Raw genomic sequence first — 19,881 nt, 5'->3', positions numbered from 1 at the left:
GGCTGTTGAGAAAGCACGGAGAAAGCTAAACAGAGCGATGAGGGTTTTTTGTGGGGAGAAAGACATTAAAGTGATTGCTCATACTGGAGGAACCGCTACTCTTCAGGGATGACAGTGTGCATCTTTCGAGGTTCGGGAACGCATATTACATGATGGAGATGGGAGATGTGGTCAGCAAGTTGTGGAACAAGGCTATTTAGTGTAAGAGGGATGCTTGAGTAGGTGGGATGAAAGATGCACAGATGGACCGCGGGGGGGGGGTACTTGGGAGAGATGGGAAAGTCTGACGGGCACACCCATCCTTGGGAGGGGGAAAAAGAGTGAATGATGGGCGCGCTGGAGGCAAGAGTGTAATGCCAGGTGATACCGGGGAGGATGCTAGAAGAGAACTGAAGAAATGGATGAAGAACTGAAAGGGTCATGGAGTGGAATGAGAGGTGAGTTTGGAGTGGGTGAAGGGATGGAGAGTTGATGTTGGGGTTTGTTATTGGTTATTTGTTGTTATTTGGTTATTGATTATGTTGTGCAGCCTGGTCCTTATAAATGGCCTTTTACGCTTAAATGTAAATGTAGGATACTTGTAAAGCGCACAGCTGCCCATCACCTGGGCGTCCCCGCGCTGTATAATGCTGTGGAGCCCTTCCTGGCTCTCCCTGTGAGATGCCCCTCCTGGGCACCCCAAGGTGAAGCCAGGCATCCCAGTGTTGTAGGGGCAGTTATAGAGATTAAGCAAGCTATTGCCCAGAGTTGCAGGCCGGGGACCCCATGATTAGAGTAGGCGCCGAGGCGAGAATTATCGAGACCCTGCCGCGTCGGGAATTGAACCCTGGTCCTGGGCCAGAACTCTGCATCAGGGTCTGCCGCTCTAACCATTGAGCCACACTCAGCATGAACTGTTCATTACACAATGGTGGGCCCTGGGGGAAGCAGACTCGCAGACTAGTCTTTCCCAGGGTCTTTCGCACAGGTGGGCCAGGTTTGGGTCAGGGGGTGGTGTTTATGGGGGTGGGTATAAGAATGCAGGGGAGGAAGGTGACTTTCTGTTCCTGCATTCTGGCACCATCGGGAGGGTCGAGTTAGAAAAGGCCACCCACCCACCCTACAGCTTTACTAGGGTTCGGGAGTAGGGTTGGCGGAGCGTGCCAGTTTAGGATGGGCTGCAGGGTTGGCGGTACTTGGGATGGGTAGGGCGGTGCATCCATCCTTCGGGGGGAGAGTGAATGATGGGGGGCTGGAGGCATGAGTGTAATGCCAGGTGATACCGGGGAGGATGGTAGAAGAGAAGTGAAGATATGGATGAAGAACGGAACGGGTCATGGAGTGAATGGATGAAGAGTTGATGTTGGGGTTTGCTATTGGCTATGTTGTTGTTATTTGGTTATTGATTATGTTGTGCAGCCTGGTCCTAATAAATGGTCTTTTATGCTTAAAACATCAGCGTGGACTGTTTATTGCACGATAAGACCCACTAGTACGTTTTAAGGATCTTCAACTATGTGTCCACAAGATGAACAATGCTTTTTATCATTACTGACTAGGGCTATATATAACCCTACACACCAGAGCTCAATCTACTGAACCACCAAGGCATCCGACTCTTTTGCTGATGTCAAATGCTTTCATCAGCAAAAATAAAAGAAAAAGAGTCACATTCTGTCTAATAATGTTTCACATATTCTTTCCTTGCCCAGGCACTGGGATGAAAAGGGGAATCATCGAGTGGGTGGGATGCTCCATTTAAAGGGGTCCTTAAGAGCTTACTGCCATATCAGAATCCCAAACTGGTTTACAAACACTTCACCACACACTTATGTTCCTACGTGAAGGTTAAGTAGATAGTGCAGAGTTTTCAATTTCCACAGACCATTATGGCTATGAGAGCCCTCGGTCAATGTACTTCCTGCCTCTCCAATCTAGCCGCTGCCCTGGAAGTCCTCAATTCTTTTCACGTACCAGTAAACCAAGATGGTGTGTTTCATAAAGCGGGTCAGCCTGTTGCTCTCAAACAGCAGAGGGATGTCCAGAATTACAAACCGGTAGCCTGGAAAAGTGTAGAAAAAAAACACAAATTAAGAATGCTTTTGAGTACGTTCCAACAAAGAAAGGACAGCATCTAAATTGCTGAATGGAAAACGTGTCAGATGAATGTCAGGCCCTCAGGGGAACTGAGTGAATCAGTGTGGTTAATTTCTCAGATTGCTGTCCTCCAACTTCAAGAAAACCATCCCTCACTCTGCATCAGGCATAAAATAAATTATTGGAACTCACTCTTAGATTGTTTATACTCCATTATCATATTTAACACCTACCTGCAACGGCACAGACATGGCCATCACTTGTACGTGTGTAACTGTGAGATTAACTCCAGTGAAAACGCTGCTATTTCTCTACAAGTAAATCACAAATGTCGCTCCTAAAGAGGCATGGTGCCATAATACAACTTTCTGAATCACATAATGACTGGGGTATGACCATAATACCGTTTGAACTTGCACATTACTGGTGTCACTCCTAAACGGCAGTGCTCTAGACCAACAAATGGTTTTTCAAAATTCTGCCGAAGGATTAGGGAGGTTCACACTTCAAAGAGAAGCCCATTATTGGTTGTTTATTCATGAAGAATAGACAGACACAGTGGAGCTCATTGTACAAGGTAACAACCAGGAAAATTGGTTTATTGAGTTAAAATGTTACACCCCACTATAGGAGGTCAACCAAGTAGAGGTGCATTACACCAACTTTTAGTGAGTAGTGTATGCGGGAGGAATTTGCGGCCTGAGAATCTATTGGAGGACTCTACCCAGCCTCGAGTTGATGGTCGAAGGGTCATCCTCGCCATGTAGTGGCACTACACTGAAATCCTCCATCGGGCGTTCATATTTCATCCTATGGAGCACTAGGTAAAAATGAGTGAACATATGGGAAAAGAGCAATTTACTTACCTTAGATAAGGGTATTTATTATGGATATGTAGATTCCACAGAATTCTTATGTGAAAACCTCTATAGGCCCAGACTGGTTGGATTTTTTTTTAATACATCACAGAGTTTGACTACAGGGCCCGCCGGGCCCACACACCCCTTTGCAGTATCCCAGGTGGCAAGAGGCAAAAATAAATAACGTCAGTTTTCGATATTTTATTCCACTAACGTTTCACTATTACCATATGAGCGATATCACAACAGAGTGTTTTTAATAGCATGTTCACCTATAACAAGAAAACACGCCAATGCATGTCTCGGTGCTACAAGATGACGAAAAAGTGAATACACTTATCGGGTTCCATTAATTATTACTACCTACTCGTTTTAATTTTTCCACTTTGTAGCAATACTTTATTTTACAGGATCCCCACCCCCCGAAGACCTTTCCCCAAACACAGAGATTGCCTTTTTTATGGCGAGGAGGAGGAGTGCGTGGAAAGAGAAGAAGAGAGAACGAGTATACTGGGAGGACCTGCAACAGAGAGTAAACACCAGGAGCATGTCGAAAGACAACCAACCAGGAACGTGCAGGGGCCAGATATAATAACTAATCTGTCAACATGGACACTAATGAAAGCACAAGAAAGTGTTCTGAACGAAGGACTTCTCTTTGTACCTACTGCCAAATTGGATACATTTCGTCTACAATGCAAACATTCAGAATTTTTCAGGAAACTAAAATTAAAAGCTTTCTTGGAAAAAAGAATCAGGTGGAAGAAACCTCCCTAAAAGGGGAAACGGGCCTAAAAAATAAATAAATAAATACATTCGGTCCCCCCACCTCCAATACTGACAGAAATAGTCAACTTTGAACAAGCAGTATATAAAGAGATTGAAACACAAACACTGAAAAAAGAGTCAACTGAAGTCCATCATAACATGACAAATTTGGAATCAAAAGCCCTGAAAGATCAAACCCACGTAATCATAAAACCAGAAGACAGAGGAGGGGACATCGTCCTACAAAATCTGGAGGACTTACGACAGGAATGCCTATGCCTCCTATCCGATGAAAAAAACTACAAAATCTTACGAGATGATCTAACAACTAGACTGCAAACAGAAATCAGAAACATGGTGGAAATGGAGGCATAAAGGGACTGGATCTCTAAAAACAGAAGCGGAATTTCTTAATACATCAAATCCCAAAACACCATACTTTTACACATTACCCAAGCTCCACAAAAATAGGAAACCTCCATCGGGCAGGCCTATCGTATCAGGTATTGGGTCGCTGTTAGAACCTCTATCCTGCTTCTGCAACTTCTACCTCAAACCAATAGTACAACAAACAAGTACTTATCTAAAGGACACGAAAGATCTACTCTGCTCACTACAGGATATGGAATTGAATCCAGAAACAAGTAGCTTACTATCCATAGATGTGTAAAGCCTGTATACCAGTCTATCCTAAAATACCACATTTGAGGTAATATGAGAGACTCTGGAACTGCAAGAGGGCAAATTATTGACACCAAAACACTTCATCTTGGAATGTGCTCATCTTGCCTTAAAGAGAATAACTTCAAATTTGAAGGGAAGACCTACCTACAAACCTTCAGAAATCATTTGGCAGTACATTCGCTCTAGTGTAACAGACCTCTATGACCATAGCTTTGAGACCAGATACATTTTGCATAACAAAAACAGGTACAGAGATAACTATGGAAATGTTGCATAGATGATATCCTAATAATATGGAAGGGAGACAACACATGTATGAGCGAGTTCTTAAAAAGGATCAATACATGTGACCTCAATCTGAAATTCACTCGTACAAATAACAAACAGGTTATAACCTTTTTGGACATCACTATATATGCTGAAAATAGAAAAATGGGTACAAAAACATACTAAAAACCTGCAGACAAAAACACACTGCTGAAAGTTTACTGTTTCCACCTAAGAGCCCTCTGAGAGAATCTACCATACAGGCCGTTCCTTAGATTGAGAAGGAATTCTTAAAAAAAACAGACTTCATTAGCCAAGCAAAAACTGAAAGGAAAACTGCGAGATCGCAATAACCCTAAGAGAGAATCATTAAAAAAACTTACAAGAGAACAAGTAAACAAAATAGAGATTATCTTTTGGTGCAGGTAGACATAATTGAGACAGACATTGGCGCATATTGGGAAAAAACCCTCTTCTCCTTCAAAAAGACTACAAGTCTAAAAGACACTCTGGTGAGAACCAGACCTTGGACTGATACACCAAAAGATGTAAGAACAACTGTTAGCAGCTTATGGGGCTTACCAGAGGTGACTGGACACCACACATGTGCAAACTGTAGTATCTGTCACTTAACGAGAACACAACAATTGCAATTCAAAAATGTACTCTACCTAATCACACGCTCCTGTGGACTACTTTATGTGGGCATGACCACAAGAAACATCAAGACTCGAAAAAATGTACACAGGAGCAACATATGGTGCAGAAGGGTACAAGAAAAATTACAGATCACTTCATCAACCAAGGACACACTCTCAACGATATGACGTGGGTAGTGACAGAACAACTGGAAAACTCTGGAGACAACTTGTAGAGTCACTTGTTTGAAAAAGAACAACGCTGGCTGTATTAGATGTCCACGCAGAAGACAGGCCTAAATGATAATATTCCCTGGAACAACATCATTTAAAACACCTCGTAAGCAAAAAGAGGTGAAATTGATTGATATTGCAGAAAAACATACCAATACTGCTCACAGGATGCACGGCTGAGCGTTATTGCAAAAAAACCTACCTATACTCATCCTAGGATGCATGGCTATGCAATAAGTCATGTGAAACATCATTTAACTGAAAATAAGAGAAATGTAGGTTATTAAGAAAAACCGTCTAAACTAAGAGGAACCAACAAATTGCATAGGAAAATCCGAATCAGAAACGGCGACCAGACACGAAAAGCCTGCATCTGTAACCGATGCACTCCGTTACCTTATGAACAACAATAACAAACATCACCAGAATGCCCAGCGCTCACTCAGAGCGCTCAGTGTGTGACGACACCGCACGCACAGACGCATGGGAGGAAATACCTGCCCCCCCCAGGGAGCAAGGCCGAGCACCGGTGGTGGCACTCTGCCGTGAAGTGAGAAACAAAATCCGACACAGTATGTAACGGAGAATCTAGAACCGAGACATCCTTGTCCGGGACTGCAGAGGCTGCTAGAGGTGCAAAAGAGGGAGAGGCACCTTGACGAAGTAAGTACCCATGTGGGAGCCTGATTTTCGTGGGTGGATCGAATCACCCTTGGAGCCCTTAGAGAGTTTTCTCTTAAATGTGCCTTGAAACCAATTTCTAATTAACAGAGTATAAACACAGGGCCCACCCACCCCTCGCAGTATCCCCAAGGCAAGAGGCATACATGAATAACATCAGTATTCAATATTTTATTTCACTAATGTTTCACTATTACCGTATGAGCGCTATCACAACAGAGTGCTTTTAATCGCATGCTTAACTATAACACGCTGATGCAAGTGAACTAGACTCACCTGCCCTTGCAATGAGAAAAATAGAACTGCACACAGTGAGGAAGGTCAAATATCACTGTAAATGATGCTGTTTATCTTTATTATCACAAATAAATTCATGACATCTTTTTTTAATCATAACCCAAATGGGTTGACATCAGGCACCTAGGGTCCCGGTCCTGCCGTCTGGCCAGCACTACTTGAGCTCTAGTAAATATAAGCAACACTTCTGTACTGTGACCCTAGATTTGCTCTGGAAGCCTAAAGCTGAGGCTTGCTCAAATGGAATGTGAGCCTGTGGCTCGAAATATGTTTCATCGCAATGCTTGATGTACAGTTATAAAATTGTAACAAAGGAATTAGGAGTTCAAGAGAGTGAACACACTTATCGGCCTCCATTAATTATCCCTACCTAATTGTTCTAATTTTACCACTTTGTACCAATACTTTGTTTTACAGCATACAAAGAAGAGGTAACTGTATCAAAATCATCAGGGGCTTTCTAAGTATTTATTACAGATACCCCTCTCTTGCATGTCTTAGTAAGAGTGCAAGCATGTCATATTTGGTCCTGAAGAAGGCCACGTTCTAGATAGGAAAAAAAGGTGGCTGAAAAATGTAGATCACACCAAGGATAAGTGGGACCAACTAACCATCCCACCCTTATCCACCACTTGCTTTTAATATTGACAGAGTATCCCAAGAATAAATCTACTACAAGAGAGAGGGAATCTCGAGCCAATTTTAATCATCACTTCACATTGACACATACACAGTCACTAGATTGCCCCCCCAAAAAAACACTCCGCTGTAATCAAGCGTTGCAGAAAACCCTGGGAGAACTCAGCAACCAGGGTGGGAACCCAATGGGTTCCAAGTCTCTGGCAATGAAAAGAGATTGAAGAAGTGGTTCTTTAGAACATAGATGGAAATAGGCAGGAGACTCCTTCCACTTTCTGTTTATAGTAGTATTTGGCTGGAAAGGGGAACGGGTTAATACTTCTATGTCTTTCCTTGTTTATACACCTATTTTTTTTTCAAAGCCATACCTGGCAACACACATCAGGTGGCGCTGTGTGTGAGGCTCCAAAGGAAGAGACACAGTGGGTCTAACATAAGGAGCCAAATGCAGTGGTGATCTCAGTTTTGTCAAATTTTTCTTTGTCCCACAAAGGCTAGCGACAGAACAAGGTAAAACCAATAAAGAAGTATAAAACGTATTAGAACATTGGATTGTTGGGAGTTCCATTGAAAAGAATGGAGTGCTCTGGGCTTCTAATGGCCAGTTCAAGCCCGAGCTCCAACATTCCAATGTTTGTCGTTCACAGCTGTTGCTGTGAACGAACAAAGCCCTCGGGGGGCCCGAGGGGATTTCAATCCTCTTGGGATCAGTACGGCCTTTGTTTTATTTGTTAGAACGTTTTGCCCTCTACTGAGAGAATGTTCCACTAGCCTAATAGCCCTCCGTAGTTGGGCTTTACCGGCATTTAAGTACAACTTCTTTGTTAAAAACCCTAGCCTGCAGCTCAGGCCTTTAACGCTGGTGCGGGTCTTTAATGGCCGGTTTTGCCTGCTAGGGTGGTGTAACATTCTCTGGTATCTTTCTTCTATCTCTTCTTTCTTCTATTTCTATTCTACTCTTTCTATTCTTCTATTCTAGAACTCTGTGATTCTACTCTACTCTTCTTCTGAGACGCGCTGCTCTGCTGTGGGTCCGGTTACTGAAATACTAAAAAGACTTTAAATAAAGTCTCATTCTTATTGAAGACATTGATGTGTCCGTCCTCTCATTCCTCGGTACATATTTTGGTACCAGGAGTGGGGTGAAGCAGATAACTCGTTCTGCCAACTCACTTTCTTCCATCAACCGAGGATTCCTGCCAGCCAACGTCGGAAGCTTGACATTTAAAAAAAAAAAAAAAAAACGAGATCAATTTCAGTAATCGGACCCACAGCAGAGCAGCGCGTCTCATCTTGGTTGGAGCAACATTCTTCTAAATCTTCCTCAAGTGGTGTAACCAATGAAAACAAGTCTGTTTTACAGCAATCTGTTGCTTTAGCACAAAACAAGCAAAAGTATAATTTTGATATTCGCAAACATGCTAAATCATCGGATTTTATTGCTGGCTCGTATGTCCTCATCTAGAAACCTTTTTTTGTCAAGAAGGGAGAATCTTCTTTTTCCCTCCTTTATAAAATTACAAAAATTGGTCTCAGTTCTTGTTTACTTCATGATGGGAGATGGTGGAGCAAGAATAGACTTGTTCCGATTTCTGATGAGCAAGCTGAGATTTATAAATAAAACTGCTATTACTCATAATGTGGATGGTTATATTTTGTTTGAAGGTTCTACTTTTTCCTCAAATGTAACATCGTCCAATTTGCATAGTAATGTTGTTGCTTCCACATCTTCTACTTCAAGAGGAAATGTGGTCTCTACTCCAACTACTGATAATATTGTTCTTGCTTCTAGTATGATTTCTGCTTCAACTTCCTCTTTACCTTCAAAAAGGATTTGCAAATTACCTGTTCGATTTAAAGATTTTGTTTTATCTTAATATTCTATTTCTTTAAATGTTGCATTCTTGTACATTATTTATTTGATGTTTCATGTAATGTATCATTTATTATTTCTCTGAAAAAGGGAAGATGTGTAACATTCTCTGGTATCTTTCTTCTATCTCTTCTTTCTTCTATTTCTATTCTACTCTTTCTATTCTTCTATTCTAGAACTCTGTGATTCTACTCTACTCTTCTTCTGAGACGCGCTGCTCTGCTTTGGGTCCGATTACTGAAATACTAAAAAGACTTAAAATAAAGTCTCATTCTTATTGAAGACATTGATGTGTCCGTCCTCTCATTCCTCGGTAGATATTTTGGTACCAGGAGTGGGGTGAAGCAGATAACTCATTCTGCCAACTCACTTTCTTCCATCAACCGAGGATTCCTGCCAGCCAACTTCGGAAGCTTGACATTTAAAAAAAAAAAAAAAACAAGATCTATTTCAGTAATTGGACCTACCGCAGAGCAGCGCGTCTCATCTTGGTTGGAGCAACATTCTTCTAACTCTTCCTCAAGTGGTGTAACCAATGAAAACAAGTCTGTTTTACAGCAATCTGTTGCTTTAGCACAAAACAAGCAAAAGTATAATTTTGATATTCGCAAACATGCTAAATCATCGGATTTTATTGCTGGCTCGTATGTCCTCATCTAGAAACCTTTTCTTGTCAAGAAGGGAGAATCTTCTTTTTCCCTCCCTTATAAAATTACAAAAATAGGCCTCAGTTATTGTTTACTTCATGATGGGAGATGGTGGAGCAAGAATAGACTTGTTCCGATTTCTGATGAGCAATCCGAGATTTATAAAAAAAACTGCTATTACTCATAATGTGGATGATTATATTTTGTTTGAAGGTTCTACTTTTTCCTCAAATGTACCATTGTCCAATTTGCATAGTAATGTTGTTGCTTCCACATCTTCTACTTCAAGAGGAAATGTGGTCTCTACTCCAACTACTGATAATATTGTTCTTGCTTCTGATATGATTTCTGCTTCAACTTCCTCTTTACCTTCAAAAAGGATTTGTAAATTACCTGTTCAATTTAAAGATTTTGTTTTATCTTAATATTTTATTTCTTTAAATGTTGCATTCTTGTACATTATTTATTTGATGTTTCATGTAATGTATCATTTATTATTTCTCTGAAAAAGGGAAGATGTGTAACATTCTCTGGTATCTTTCTTCTATCTCTTCTTTCTTCTATTTCTATTCTACTCTTTCTATTCTTCTATTGTAGAACTCTGTGATTCTACTCTACACTTCTTCTGAGACGCGCTGCTCTGCTGTGGGTCCGATTACTGAAATACTAAAAAGACTTTAAATAAAGTCTCATTCTTATTGAAGACATTCCTGTGTCCGTCCTCTCATTCCTCGGTACAGGTGGGTTATAAGGCTATGTTAGAATTTTGGAATGTTGAGCACTCCTTTGAAAATAATGGCACAGCAGCGGCCTATATAGACTGGTAATGGCACACTGCTCTCAACATTTGAATGTACCTAATAAACAGCCTCTGTCTTTTTCTTTTCCCTGCCTTTCCAAAATAAATGGAGTGGGCAGGGAAAAGTGAAAGGCAGAAGTTGTGCATCAGGGCACACCAGAGGCTTTCCCCTCCCTTCTCCCTAGCTCAGAGTCACTGGAGCCTTGGAGGGAGGGAGAGAGGAGTAATGCTGCTCAGCTCGTGTTTCACTGGGCTCAGCTGAACTAAAAAAAAAGCAGTTTAGCCAAGTGGAGGAGAACCAGGGGCTGACTTTAGCCCACTTTCACAGCATGGCCGTTAGCTGTTGAACAATGACAGCAACAGCTTAGAACCAAAGGTGTTGGAGCTTCGGGATTTTAACTCCCTTGACCTCCAATACCTTTGTTTTTATAATTCGGACATTTTCCCCTCTGGGGGTGGAATGTTCTAATAGCCTAAGAGTGTAACATATCTGGGCTATACTGGACATTAAAGGCCCGTTCCCTTGTTAAAGGCCACTGGAGTGGGCTTTTAATGGCCGGTATAGCCCGCCATATAGTAAATAAAAAAACAATTCACACCCTCGGAGTGTGGAGATGGGAGGAATATGGTAGAATCTAAATACCCATCCTGAAGAACGTTACAAAAGGTAAGTAACTTTGTCTGCTATTGGTTACCAGTCTGTAAAAAGCGGGATGGCTCAGGTAAATCTATGCTTAGTATATCAGAACCTTAGCAATACAGCTCCAACAAATCCTCATTCTCCTCCACATCAGCATTTAAAAATAACAGTGCTTCGAGAAGGGATGCATGGAGACTCAAGTAGCCAGTCAGCTGGCAAATCAACTTAATTGCAAATGCTCTGAAGTTTTTGCACTATTCAAATGGGCTTTAAACCTTCTGGGCCATCCTTTATCACCTGCTCATAAACACATGTCCCCTAATAGGTAGAACTACTAGAAAAATGTATATTTCTTACCTAGTTTTGGTGTTTCCGACCTTATCAGCTGGTTGTCATCTAATCTCAAATACTTTTTATGTTGGTTGTATAATGACTGAAGGCCCTTCCACGGTGTAATGGATGCAAACTCAGAAAACCTTGGAAGAAGTTTGAGTAAAAAATAACTATCACTCGAGACAAAGGATGAGGAGAGGAAAAAGCACAAGCACATCCACTCAATGAACTGATTGCTACTGAAAGAATAATTATCTAGGTCGAGCCTATTTGAGGATAAGAATGCAATGGGTCAAATGGGGTGCTCAAAAGCAAAGTCTGTGCAAGGTTAAGATTTCATTGAGCGCAAATCTGTTTTAAAGGCACTTTAAATCTAGCCACTGCTGGAAGATTGAATAGGCAACTTTTATCTGGTGAATATGTACAGGATAAAATTGCAACCAAATAACTTCTAGCTGTCTATGTTGCATCCTTCCTCTGATAGTGAAACAGGAATCTTTTTTAAAATTATGTTTGATTGAGATTTCAAGCTAAGACAAAATTATAATTCATTGTTGTCACTGCTGATTAGCAGACTGAAGCCCAAAATTAATAGGACAATCAGCTTTAATCTCAGAAAGTCAAGGGCATCTATGGTAGTCAGCACCATATACCAGTAAGGCACAAGAAACATTACAGGATTACCCTATCACGTCATCCCACCAGGCCAGGCCACAATAGTTCCATTATGGTCCCCAAATTTTAACATACATTTTAGGGAACCAAGGTCTGTGTAAACATGTGTTTTAGGGTAGATGCACCAGTCCATGTCTGCCTTTTGAAATTCTACCCCAGGAGTGTTTGAAACCCCTCAAAGACAATCGACATTTGGCTTCATGAGCATCAGGCCCACGGTACAGAGCAAAATTCTAGCTTGCATTTTAAGTGACTAGTCATCCACTGTGACAGACAACTTCTAACTTCCTCTCAGAACAGTACCAGATAGGAGCAAGACCAGAGGGAGTGAAAGAAGCTTCCCCCTTGACCGCAGCCCCTAAGAAACATCAGAGATCGCCCAACCGAATGTGAACATTCTCTTTCCAATACAGTAGACTTTAAAAAAAGAGTCCATCCAGCAAAGGTAAGGCAATCCACTACTTCACTCTGCTGTGGGTCGAGTGATTACAAGACACTATTTAGAGAAACCAGGCAGTCTACCAGAATACAACGCCCTGTGGAAGGCCTACTTGTATTTAAGGAAAACCTTCTTGACCTCCTATTGCAAAACCATAAGTGTACGAAAATAATCTTTTAAGTTCCAAGCATACTAACTGAGACCAAGCAGTGAGTTAATAATCATTCAGTTGTGTGAGAGGGAAGTTTCTCTACTACGGTAACAGGCAATGACATCCCATAAGAGCATTAGGTTAGCTCAGGCGGATTTTTTCGAATAAAAAATTACTAAGGAACTTTTTAATATTGTGAAGGGACTGACAACGGTAAAAGAGGGAGTTGTCAGACCACAATATTCTAAGGAAAGATGTGATGAACTGGCTATGTTCTTTAAAAATAAAGTAGAAAATATTTACAACTTCCTACTCCCCAATTCAATGCCAGCATCAGGAAGAATGAACCAAAGAAATGCACAATGTGAACAAAGGGACTCAGAGCCAATGACCCACCCTGTTCTCAGTTCCATTCCACCAAGGGACCCAGCCCCCCGCATATTCTCGAACAAGGAGGAAGCTCAATGCTTATCCAACTATGCAATGTAATAAATCTCTCCCTTGAAAAGGGTGTTGTTCCAAGAGATTGGAAATATGCATCAGTGAAGCCTTTGTTGAAAAAAACAGGTTTGGACCCTGCTGACCTATCCAACTATCCCCCAATATCACTATTACCGATAGTGGGAAAAATTGCAGAAAGGGAGGTTAATTCCGCAATCTCATCATTTCTGGAAAACAACAATGTCATCCACCAGTCTCAGATGGGGTTCAGACCCAAACATAGCACTGAATCGGCACTGTTGGTGGTCACCGAAAAACTGAAGCCTATTTTGGACCAAGATAAAACAGCAGCGGTGGTACTCCTGGATTTAAGTGCCGCTTTTGATACGGTAGACCACACAGTGCTGATTCAGAGGCTGGAAGAGGTGGGAATAGTAGGAATGGCAAAGAAATGGGTCTCATCATTCCTGAGCAATAGGCATTTCCAATGTGTGGAGGCAGGTTTCCAGTCTGACCCCCTGGAATCCCTCTGGGGAGTACCACAGGGCTCTTCCTTGAGCCCGACGTTATTTAACGTATACCTCAGCCCATTGGCTCAGTTAATACAGGAATTCGGTATCTCCATCGTGTCATGTGCCGATGACACGCAACTGGTGTTTGCAATCCTGGATTCACTTAACACGGATCACCACCAACTTGTCCCTTGTCTTGAAAAAATTGGATCTTGGATGGCAGATTGTAAGCTCAAGTTAAACGGAGATAAAACTGAACTAATGATTCTGGACAATAAAGCTAATCCAAAATTGGAAATCCCCTGGCCGTCAAGCTGGGGTCCTTCACCCTCCCCCAAAGCTGCCATTAAAGATCTAGGCGTATGGCTAGACCAGAACCACCTAACAATGGAGACCCAGGCCAATAAACTGGCCTGGACCTGCTACGGAATCATGCGTATGAGCAGGAAAATGATGTCCTTCCTCCCAGAAGAAGCAAGAAGAACCATAGGCCAGGCCCTAGTTACATCGCGACTGGACTATGGAAATTCCCTCTTTCTGGGATCACCCAAATATGTTGCAAGTGGTCCAGAATGCCGCAGCTTGAATGCTGCTGAGCATTCCAAGACGTCAATCCGCCAGGGCAGGACTACGCAAATTAAACTGGCTTCCGATACAGGCTAGAATTAAATTCAAGTCGCTGAGTATTGCCCATAGGGCCTTGCAGGGGAGAGGTCCGTGCTTATTAAAAAATTAATTACGCACTACTTACCGGATCAGCACCTCAGATCTAGCTCAAAATTTCTGATGAAAACAGTTCCAGCTAGAAAGGCTAGATGGGGGGAAGATCCTTTGCCCATCTGGTTTCAAAGCTTTGGAAGAGCTTAGATCCAAAGATCCGTCTCACTGAAATTGAACTCTCCTTTAAAAAAAGGCTCAAGACCTGGCTTTTCCCGCTGGATTAGGTGTTGGCGGCCTTTCTCCTTATCTGGTAGCGCTGAGATGCCCTAGGGTGGTCATGCGCTTTATAAATCCCACAAACATAAACATAAACATCCCATAAATTGAAAAAATATAAAAGGCATCTGTTCCAGGCTAGGTTAATCATTACCACATTAATTTTCTTCTGCTGTAAATTCTGCAGGACTTTCTGAATTACCGAAACTAGAGGGACCACCTAATGAAGGCTCAACATCTCCTTCATAGAAACTGTGTCGCTCATCTAGTGCTTCATTGGAAAATGTATTGGACAGAATCTGAGCCATTTCCTGCTGGTGTGGGTACCAAATAATTCGGTATTTGGCTTGCAGGGCCTCTCAAAGTTCTAGTCCACAACTTCATATAGCAGTTCAACCTGTAGTTTGCTTCTTCTAGTCTGCTTACCTAATCAACACTTGCACTCTGAGTTCGCAACCACTAAGTTGTTATTAGACCTAATTCTATGCTGTGACCCAAAACCAGGTGCCCCCTTTAATATGTCTGAGAGGGTACTCCACCAATGTAATGTGGAAGTCAGGATGGGAGGATGAAAAATCATATGTCAGATGACTGTATAATTGGTTCCACTGCAATAGTTTTATCTGCAAGAAGGCATGTGGAACCGTGAAGCTGGACAAAATCATAGGAGCATGTACCAATGGAATGGACCTGCCCTGATCGAGTAGATTTTTTCATAAGGTGTATATATTTCTTTACCTGGTCAGGAAGAGGAAAGGTACACTGAGAATATGCGTTTAGAATTGGCTCTTCAACTAATTCTCCGAGGCTGACTCATTATACCCTCAGGCCCACACTTATTCACCTGCTTCAGAACTTGGATACCCTACCGGGTGATAATCCGTGCTATACAAATCCAACATAACAATTGGATCTATGAATTCAAGCTTCTCCAAATGTAAAAGACAAGATTTTGATGAAGGAAAAACTTTGCTCATATGAAATGGTAGTTTTAGATCTTATGTTCAGCCCTGATACACATGGTGAGCTTCTGAAGCAATCCCACATGGGAGGACAGCAAACTGAACTTTCTAGCCACCTACCACAAACATGTGAAATGTTCTGTCAAAATGTTCTGTGTCTTGAACATGTAGTGGAACGTACTTAATCCTGGTCCTGTAAAGCCTACAGAATCTCTTGCAGTGTCAGTATTATGAAGTATAATATCTTTAAAATATTTGTTGAAAAAACAGAGGACTAAAATTGGCAGCAAAAATCTTCCCTTTATGGGGATAATAAAGGATCTGGAGTAGCATGCTCTTCTCTGGAAAGGTACAGCTCTCTATAACTCATTTAAGAGCAGAAACTGGATATATGTTGTCACAATATTAAAGTTGTGTCATGAGGAGGTTTCCAGTTTTAGGGAAAGTTGTTGGTGGCATGACAGAAGAACTAAAATTCTTCTGAATTAAGCACCAAAAGCAGGAGACTGGGTGGGTTGCTCCAGCTTATTAATATTCTCAAAAGAAAGGTTAATCCTAAAAGCTCTAGCACTGACACTACTGCTTAAATATCTCAAGAGGGCGGTTTGTCTCTCTCAGAATATTATATTATGTTAATGTCATTTATAGAGTGCAACAACTCATTTCAACAGTAGTATCCCTGAAAGTTAAATAATCATTTTCTTTACAGTTTTTTAAAGGTTGTAAAGTTTGACAAGTACGACTTTGGGTAGGCAGCATATTCCAGTGATGCGACAGGGAATTGCAAGTGCAGTGCTAGAGGATCTAAAGCACCTGACTGGATGGTGGAAACTTATTCTGGAATGAAGATAGGCCAGGCATTCCCCGTACAGACCTCTGTGGGCATGTCAGAGAAGCACAAAACTATAGAGCTTTCTGACCAGGAGCCAATAAAAGGATCTGAAGATTGAACCTGAGATGGAGTCAGAAGAAAGACATCAGGCTGCCGCATTCTAAATCACCTGCAATCTTGACAGAAGTGACTCATTAGTGGCAACGAGGAGAGCACTGTCAAGGTCTAAACGGCTAGGTATTATGAGGGCTTGTGTAGTGGACTTTCTGCTGGTAGGGGAAGCCAAAGAAAAACTTTCTCATGGGGCTGTTCCCAACAAAGGAGGCAACCAATCCTTGGACCAAATCTGCTTAGCTTTGCAAAATTATTGAATTTCAGTCTTTCCATCATAAAGTTGGAGACACTTATATGTCACTCAAGAAGCCACTTCCCGCACACAATCAGAGAACCTACCTTTCGTTACCTCAGAATAATTTCTGTGCTTCAAAAGGAGTGCTGTGAAACTGGAACATTGGAATTTCTAGAAAAACCTGTACACCACATTCAGTCATGGCATCTAAGGATAGTCCAGAATACGCTTCTCCAATGAGTAGCTTGTGACCTACTGGTAGCTCTTCAGCAACATGTAAGCAGCTCTCCTGTATGCAACCAAGCCCACTAAATTAGAAGCATTTGCTTGGTCAATTTAATATATGTATACCAAAATTGAAAAGTATGTGTTCAAGACGAAAATGCATGTATTTTCAGAATTCATAAGCTCATGTTTAGAAAAAATGAAAATGGTGGAGTTCTCAGTACATACTTAAAGCTGATATTTTGAGTGATAAATCATGCGGTGTTAGGGAAACGTATTACTAATATTTTTGGGTGGCAGGGGCTACTCAGCTACTGCTGTTCTGTGTTAGCCGTGATTCTCTAAGGTGACCAGTGCTGGTAATCTTGCATACGGTGCCCACTAATGTAATCTTGCTTAATGTGTTGGGATGAGTTTCACTCATATAAGTAGCTCCTTCTACCCAAAATGTTGGCGACTCCTGCTCTACAACCCATAGAATGGGAAACAACATCAAAAGAGTCAAGCCAGGTAAAACACAATCTGTTTAGCTATATACATTCATGCATGCAGCAGATAACTAAAGTCATGAGCAATATGTCACGTAAGTAGGCTCAGCAAAAGTAGCGATCTCTCACAATACATTTGGGAGTTCATTGCCAGCGGGCAGGTCACAAACAAACATATTGAGTTCTAAGGCATCCAACTGATTAGATGGCTCTGCTCAGGGGAATTGTTGGAAACATATTTTGTCTTAATTTGATGCCTAAAGTATATAAACTCTGGAGTGAAGACAGCTGATCACATAAAAGGGGTGTGAGTGCCTTCTGTTTCCACAATGGGTACCTTGAAAACTAAAATATAATTATTTTGCCAAGATGCCAGAATCCTGTCCACGAATACCATAATAAATATGGTAACAGTTGTCTCTTTGTCTGCCAGAATCTCTGTAAACAAGAAAGCTAAAGTTTGTTCAGTGTGGAAAGAACTTGCTTACATTGTAGTTGTCTGCTCAGCTTAGTGGGGGCATTCTGGAATACAAATTGCTGTATGCATGTATTCATACACTTACCCAGCCACCTCACCCCGTGGAACACCCTCACAGAGAAAGAACCAGCATCAATCATGAGATCCATCCACTCTGGAGCACCAGCTGATCTCTGCAATCAACCCATCCGCAAAGAACTCACCAAGGTCCTCAACTCCATGATCACCATGGCCCACTTACACAAAAAATTGAAAAATGCTGATGTGAAGCCGCTGCTGAAGAAACCATCCACCGACCCAGGAGATCCCAATAACTTCCACCTCATCTCCTGCTCCCTTTCCCAGCCAAGGTCATCGAAAAAGCTATCAACATTCAGCTATCCAGACATATGGTGAACCACAACCTTTTGGACCCCTACCAAGCCAGCTTTAGAACAAACCACAGCACCGATACAAGGCTCACCAGTCAACCCAACCCTTCAACAGATGCATGACACCCCTGGCCAATATCGCTAGGAGCCACGGACTCAACATCATCTCCTACACCGACAACACCGAACTCAAACACTCCCTGACAAATGACCCAACATCCTTCAAAGACAAGGTCCAAAGATGCATGAAGATGTGGCCATCTGGATGGACAACTGTCTCAAACTCAACATTGACAGGACAGAAGTACTCATCTACAGGAAAGGCAAGAACACCCAATGGAACAATGATTAGTGGCCACCTGAGCTAGGGCCTACCCCAAACCAATCAAACACTCCCACAGCCTCTGCATCATCCTCGACAGCCAGCTATACATGAAGAAACAGGTCAGTACCATCTTCTTTGCTTTTTCCTCACCCTACAAATGAACAGGACAGTTTTCAAATGGCTCCCACCCAACACCAGGCAAACTGTCAAACAAGCTCTTGTCACCAGTAGACTTGACTACGGCAAATCCCTCTACGCGGGCATCACCACCCAAATTATGAAGAAACTCAAGACCATTCAGAATGCAGCAGCCAGACTCATCCCCGACCTCCCCAGACAGACGCACATCGCCCCTTACCTCAGGAAGCTCCATTGGCTACCAGTCACAAAGAGATGCCACTTCATGCTGCTCATCCACTCCAACAAGGAACTACAAAACGAAGGACCTGCGTACCTCAGCAAACACGTGGATTTCCACCAACCTACCGGGAAACTCTGTTCTGGATCCCTCTCCCTGGCAGCCATCCAACGCATCCGCCAATCAAACATTGGAGGCTGCTTCTTTTCTCACATAGCAACAAAGTGCTGGAACACACTTCCCCTGCACCTCAGTGACTCAACATCGCTCCAGTAGTTCAAGAAGGACCTCAAGACCTGGATGTTCAACCAATAGGCACAGGCAGCATGAACCCCCCAACGTATATACTATTTCTATAGCACAAACTAAGCTACAAGGCAGCGGAACCCCTTTCAACAACGAAATTCAACCAATGATGTCCTCTGGGGCAGCTCTAGACGGCACACTGTTGTGGAGGCCAAAGGTATGTTATGTTCTTTTTTAATTGTAGAACAAAACTTACCAGCTTTTTAGCTCTATAGTAAAACAATAATAAAGGGACAGAGTCAAGGACAGGGATTGAGGACATGAAGATACAACTGGTACTTCTAAAATCTGTGACAAACTACAATTGATATATCAGCAACAAAACACAGTGAGCACAGCCAGCCTAGTCTATCAGGCAAAGAGACAAGTTTGTAATTGCTTCCTAAATTTCAATAGGTAGGAGTATTTCCAAAGTACAAATCCTAACAAATTCTATACGTCTGTTGCAGTCATGGAGAAAGATTGTTCTCTAAAAGTCCCTTGCATTGTGACAGAAGTTTACACCTGCGCTGAGTTCCCCAGCTACAATCATGTCTGGATCCCTGGTGCTCATTTTTGTTGTCATGGGCGAACACAGATCATGCATGTGTGCCATGA

At 42.1% G+C, this 19,881-nt stretch overlaps 1 protein-coding gene across 2 annotated transcripts in view; it reads right to left on the bottom strand.

Annotated features, from left to right (window-relative positions):
- Positions 1-19,881, bottom strand: part of DCAKD (dephospho-CoA kinase domain containing) — a 364,264-nt gene that overhangs the window by 30,712 nt on the left and 313,671 nt on the right. For both annotated transcript variants that reach the window (XM_086923875.1, XM_086923876.1), the window contains exon 4: positions 1,954-2,041. In XM_086923875.1, coding sequence (XP_086780001.1) covers positions 1,954-2,041 — 88 coding nt within the window. The remainder of the gene's footprint in view (positions 1-1,953; positions 2,042-19,881) is intronic.

Source organism: Lissotriton vulgaris, chromosome 5, assembly GCF_964263255.1.
Source record: "Lissotriton vulgaris chromosome 5, aLisVul1.2, whole genome shotgun sequence".
In the NCBI taxonomy this organism is placed as follows: Eukaryota; Metazoa; Chordata; class Amphibia; order Caudata; family Salamandridae; genus Lissotriton; species Lissotriton vulgaris.
Note: the sequence above shows the minus strand (reverse complement) of the source record. Positions and strands in the feature narration are given on the sequence as shown.